General features: G+C 50.1%; 1 protein-coding gene and 1 long non-coding RNA gene across 2 annotated transcripts in view; one reads left to right on the top strand and one right to left on the bottom strand.

Moving 5' to 3' along the window:
• Positions 1 to 300: 300 nt before the first annotated feature.
• On the top strand, positions 301 to 1096 carry LOC125718892 (uncharacterized). Its single transcript, XR_007384971.1, has 2 exons — positions 301 to 366; positions 755 to 1096. It is a non-coding gene; the product is annotated as an uncharacterized LOC125718892 (long non-coding RNA).
• Positions 1097 to 3505: 2409 nt separating this feature from the next.
• LOC125718891 (cytoplasmic dynein 1 intermediate chain 1) overlaps positions 3506 to 6000 on the bottom strand; it is a 48733-nt gene continuing 46238 nt past the window's right edge. The window contains 1 exon segment of the mRNA XM_048993184.1: positions 3506 to 4431. Coding sequence (XP_048849141.1) covers positions 4321 to 4431 — 111 coding nt within the window. The 3' untranslated portion in view covers positions 3506 to 4320.

The raw sequence follows: 6000 nt of genomic DNA, 5'->3' as shown, positions 1-6000 counted from the left end.
GAACAACCAAAAATATAAAAATATTAAAATAGCGAGAGACGTGCTTGGTTAATATTCCTGTATTTTTAACTTAGTATTATTTATTTAGTTATTGAATTTTATATAACCAGGTAATATACTTTATTGAAGTTATTTTGGCTGTAGAAGTTTTATGAAAATAATATAAACCAGTGAAGGATATGAAAGTCAAGTAAAAGCGCGTTTGACTGAGGCTGGATTTTTGAGGGCCTGAATTTTGAAATGGTTTGTTTTTCTCTCCAGCGAGACTCTTCCAGTTGCCGCCCCCCACCCCCCCCCCCCCCCCCCCGGCCCGGCGTCACCCTGGAGACTCAGCAAGCTTCTGTGGAGACGACTCCAGATCGACGGGTGAGTCATTTATCTCCCCATAGCCATTACTGTAACCGCTGGAGACGAATCCTCCGCGTGTGCCTGTGAGATAATGGCGGAAAGGTCAGGTTCAGAAAGCACAAATCCGCACCAAGGTTTAGTTTCAACCAACCAGTGGAATATAAAGAGTCACATTCACAGAGGACTCAACTGGTTGGTTGAAACAAAGTCTAGGTCTGGATTTGTACTTTCTGAACCGGAACTTTCCACCTCTGCTGTCAACAAGGGGACATGGTGTGGGCATTTCAGAGCTAGTAAGGGGTCAACTCATCTTGCTTGAGTGATATCTAGTTGTGTATGTAATACATCCCTATTTGGGACCTGGAAGTATGATGGAAGTTATAAGGCAGTTACTTTTATTTTAAAGGTATCAGAATAACAACCACTGTAAACAGTCATCTGGAAGCATTTGGCCCTTGTGAAGGAACATTCTTCTTGGCCAAACATTCAGAAGCGGAGGGGTCCTTCTCCTCCTTCGACACCTCCAGATCCGAGGAACTCTTGGTAGATCACTCAGCTTGCAATCACAAAGCAAACTAATTGTCTTTGTGCACCAGAATCGGTGGCATCTAATTTTCAGTCGATGAACCGGCGACTGAAGTGACTGTGATTTTACGTTTTTTTTTATGTTGGCATATGTCTGACATGGAGGTCACGTTGTTCTTTTGGGACGGTCATGTGTGCTGAAACATAAATAGGCATGAAACCAGTATTGGAATTATTTATTGCATGGTTCCCCTTACGTTCAGAGAAACGCAGCCCTTACTCCATTTTAATATTGAGTTAAGATGTTTGTTTTGAGTGGTCGAAAGTATAAAGCATAAAGATCAGCTCCGGCTTTGGCCGCAGAATAGCGGCTCCCTCCGAAAAGGACCTGCCAGCCCCCAGGCCACGCCGTGTCAGAGGATTCCAGTTGGCTGCGGTCACATTTGTGGGGAACAAGAGCAAAGTTGAACTCCATCTGCCTCAGTTCCGAGCAGCAGCAGCGCCATTTCCTAGCTGCTCTTGAGCACCCCCTGCAGGTGGCTTTGGTCCCTCAGCCCCATAGAGAACAGGGCAACTTCGGGGAGGGGCGGGCGATGGGCTGGAAGTTTTATGATAAGTGTAATATACCCATGGCTTTTAATTATGACCTGACCAGGATAAGCGGTTAGGAGATGGATGGATGGATTTCTAAACATACTGCTACACATCAGGTCACACTTTAAGTTATAAATAACATTTTACTGGCTCGCCTTGGAGCAGTGATTCCCAACCCAGTCATTGGGGGACCCCCAACCAGTCCGCATTTTTGCTCCCACCCAGCTCCTAGTAGGGACTGTGTTGCAGGGAACCAGAAGGAGCAAAAACGTAGGACGTCTGGGGCTTCAGAGGACCAGGTCGGGAAACACTGGTCCGGAGCCCCAGTCAGGCTTGCATTTTATTTCTACTACCCAATCAGGGCTTCATTTCACTTGCAAAGACATAAAACAGCGGAAGGAGTGACAGATGCAGCAAATGCAGCCACCGAGGTTTGTCATATTAGGCTGAGTAACTCTTGCTTTGCACAACATACTTATGCCTGCATTTTTACTAAACTATCAGCTATGGAGGGATGGTGGTATTAACACCGCAGAGTCACTGTTCTCATTTAAACAGAGCAGGGCTAAGCGGGATCTAGTTAGATGGACTATAAGCACAAGAAGTAGCACTTACCAATACAAATGAGTTGTTTTGTTTTGTTTATTAGCACTGTTAAAGTTTAATCAATTGTAAGTGAAGAGCTCTTGCTGATGCCTACTCCCTCTTCATTTGAACCAGACGAGTGTCAATATTTACCGAGTCCTCCTGGCCCCTGGACTGGGACGGCTAAGGTGGTCTGGATCTCTTTGTGAGAGAGCAGCCAACATGCTGTCACCATGACACTGTCTGGGACGGGGTCCAGCTGTACTCCCGCAGGCTGAAGAGAGAGCTTGTTGCTGCGAGGAAGCAGGCACCCTGCCGGGCAGCAAATGCTCAGCCCGCCCCATCCGAGAGCTGCCCTTTGTCCTCGGCGCCGGCGGTTCGTCAGATCAAACCGAATCTACCTGCGAAAGCGATTCCCCTGGCTGTTAGCTGTCAAAGGATGGCTGACGTCGACTTGGCCAGCGGACGGACAGCTCCGTTGTAATTAAGATTATTTGTATCTCATAATCTAGATGGTCTTTATTCAGCGAAAGTAATCCACTTACCTTTGGTGATTTTCCATGTGATTATCTCTCTCAGGACTTGATGCTTTCCCCGTGTCGATGGCCACTGTAGGACACAGATAAGTCATGTCTTTGAACTCGAGCAAAGGCCCCGACTTAAGCCTTCCTAGGTGCTCTCGCACCGTGTGCAGGATTGGTTGAGGTTCTTTTGTGCTCTCCATCTAGTGTTTCGTTCTTTTTTCTTTGTTGAAAGCTGATGGCAGCATTTTGTTTATGCCAGCCGTAATAGCTTTTTTCTTGCCTTTCTCTTCTCTCTCTCTGGCTCGGCCTGATTGCTTGGCCCGGGGTTGAAAACCTAGCTGCCTGGGACTGACTCTGTGCTCTTGGCCCCCTCCCAGACCAGCGTACGTAACCCTTCTCTTCCTCTTCACCCCCAGAGAGCTTCCTGGTGCTCAGGCACGTTTTTGGCTCCCCACAGTCCCTGATCAGGGGGAGGTGGGGGGTGGTAATGGAAAGGTTGTCAGGATGCTCCACATAGTCCGATAGGGACGGGGGTCAGAGGGAGAACGCGGAGGGTCGTGGTCCTTCCAGGGATGCTGAGATGGGCAGATCTCCTGTCAGCTGTGTAGTAGCAGCGTGATGGAGTGGAGCAGAGCACCCAGCATGCATAGCTAGGACAGGAGCGGACAGCAGGCCCGGTGAGTGGCAGGAAAGCCAGGCCTTTCTCCAGCCAAAGAGGTGGGGGCTGCACTTAACACGATGAGGCAAAGACATGCCATGCACAGACAGGAAAACGTTGATTTGCATTAGTCTGACATCCATTAAAGGGGGGGGGGGGGGGTAGTCAGTACTGTGTAATTTTCTATGCATTAATGCCCATTGCACTTCTGAAAGCTGTAAGAGAATCTGTTTACATGTTAGCCTGCACAAATGACAGGGACGTCCACGTCAACATTGAAAACTAAACTTTTATCAAGAATTCGTTTCTCCTGTAGTACAACAGAGCACACTGTCAATTTACTACGAAAGCAGAAGTCCTCACAATTCAAGCCAGAAGAGGACAAATTAGCGCTCATTAAATTGCAAAACAAACAAAAACAAAAAAAAACAAAAATAAAACAAATCTCTTCTTCAGTGCATTACATCAACAGCAAGAGCCATCCTGTCCGCTGGACTCGGGATCCTCGCGTGCTGAGGTGAAATGTTGAGGCAGCAAAGAAGCACGAAGAAAAAAAAATATATATAAAACAGAACTAGCTAACAGGATTTTCTCCACAAAGGTGCGTCATGCATAAAGCCGAGCGGAGCGATGCGTGAAACACAGCAAGCCCACATGTGACAGAGGAATGTAAACCAGATCTGCTGTGCGCCCACGCGGCCTGGCAACACCCATCTGCTCATTGTTGTCGTGGGGCCCATCTGGTTTTAATAGCACAAGTGCAGTTTCTAAATATGAGCTTCACCAGAGGTTTCCCGGTACTAAATAAAGTTACTATATGAGATGGGGTGGGGGATCCCATACCAATATTTGGCAACCTCTTCAAATGTTTGGCCGGTGCGGCAGTAAAGAAAAAATGAATGACTAAAAAAAGCGCTTGGACTCAGAGGATTTATGCATAAAGGGAAACTACGACCAACGGCAATGCCGGGGTAAATATGCAGGGTTGGCTGTAATCAGCAGACGGGGATTCGATACGTGCGGGGGCCACCGGGTGCCTGCTTGTCTAGTGTCGAGTTTGGGGGGGGGGGGCGAAGGTGCACCCCCTCATCCTGCCAGTTGCGAAGCTGCTTCCTCCTCAGCGTCGCTCCGATTGGCCCGGATCTCCGCCAGCGTGCGGACGAGGCGGGTCCAGTCCTCGGCGTGAGGCGCAGCCAGCTGCAGGGAGCACAAACGGGCATCATGCCAGCTCCTGTTCAATCACCACCCCCACTCCCGCCTCCCCCCCCCATCCCCAACACAGACGCCAGGAGGCTGGAATGTTTAGTGGTGCGGATCACGCACGGCTCAGCCAAACCTCTGTACTCGTGTCTAGTGCGATGAGGCTCTCTGACTCATGGTGGTCTGCTGGACGGATGCTGAGATGACGACAGCTCAAATGGAGGCCTACAGATCCTGCACCTCTGGAGTCCTGAGCCCCTTGCCGCTCATTGCTGTACGTCCCTCATTCCTGTACCTCTGGGGTCCTGAGCCCTGCTCCCGAGCCCCTTGCCACCCATTCCTGTACCTCCCTCATTCCTGTACCTCTGGGGTCCTGAGCCCTGCTCCCGAGCCCCTTGCCACCCATTCCTGTACCTCCCTCATTCCTGTACCTCTGGGGTCCTGAGCCCTGCTCCCGAGCCCCTTGCCACCCATTCCTGTACCTCTCTCATTCCTGTACCTCTGGGGTCCTGAGCCCTGCTCCCGAGCCCCTTGCCACCCATTCCTGTACCTCCCTCATTCCTGTACCTCTGGGGTCCTGAGCCCTGCTCCCGAGCCCCTTGCCGCCCATTCCTGTACCTCCCTCATTCCTGTACCTCTGGGGTCCTGAGCCCTGCTCCCGAGCCCCTTGCCGCCCATTCCTGTACCTCCCTCATTCCTGTACCTCTGGGGTCCTGAGCCCTGCTCCCGAGCCCCTTGCCGCCCATTCCTGTACCTCTCTCAACCATGCCAGAGGTCTGCATGCTTGTTGTCCTCTTCGCTGGACAGACGGACCCCCCCCCCCCCAACAACCCCCCACAGCCCACCCAGGATCTCTTTGGATTAGCCCCATTCAACTGCATGTGCACAATTACCATTTCACGCTCTGTGCCTCACGCGATAATCTACGCTGCCACTGCTGCTCCCACAAAGACGTATTTCTCATCCCTGGATGACGCACAGTTATGGATTAAACCTGAGAGAACCCAAAGCCTAGCTAATCAGTAAAGCAAACACAAGCTGCTTCTACTGGTCCTGCCTATGCCATGTACATTAGTATCCTGCCTAACATTTTAAACTAAAAATGTTTCTATTAGTCTTGCAAGGTGACCCATTTATCGCTCTGCCCAGATCTGAGGGCGTATGTTATATGGGGCAGCCTGAGACCCAAACTGACAACTTCATTTCAAGCCATTTACTACACATACATGCTAAACGACACAGATTGTTAATTTAATTTCATTTAATTTTAGCCGGCCTTTTTAAAAGTAATTCTACATTAGGAAAGACTAGCCATCCAAAAGGCAGCCCCTGTTCAATCAGAGTGCCAGGCCTTGCCACGCCAGGCCTTACTGTTCCAAGCCTCACCACAATAGGACTAGAGGCAACAGGCCTTACCATGCTAGGCTTTATTGTGCCAGGCCTTACCAATGCAGGCCTTACTGTGCCAGGCCTTATCGTGCCAGGCCTTACTGTTCCAAGCTTCACCACACCAGGACTAGAGGCACCAGGCCTTACCGTGCCAGGGCCTTACCAATGCAGGCCTTA

The sequence above is a fragment of the Brienomyrus brachyistius genome, chromosome 23 (assembly GCF_023856365.1).
Source record: "Brienomyrus brachyistius isolate T26 chromosome 23, BBRACH_0.4, whole genome shotgun sequence".
Lineage (NCBI taxonomy): Eukaryota > Metazoa > Chordata > Actinopteri > Osteoglossiformes > Mormyridae > Brienomyrus > Brienomyrus brachyistius.
This window is presented reverse-complemented; position numbering and strand designations above follow the sequence as displayed.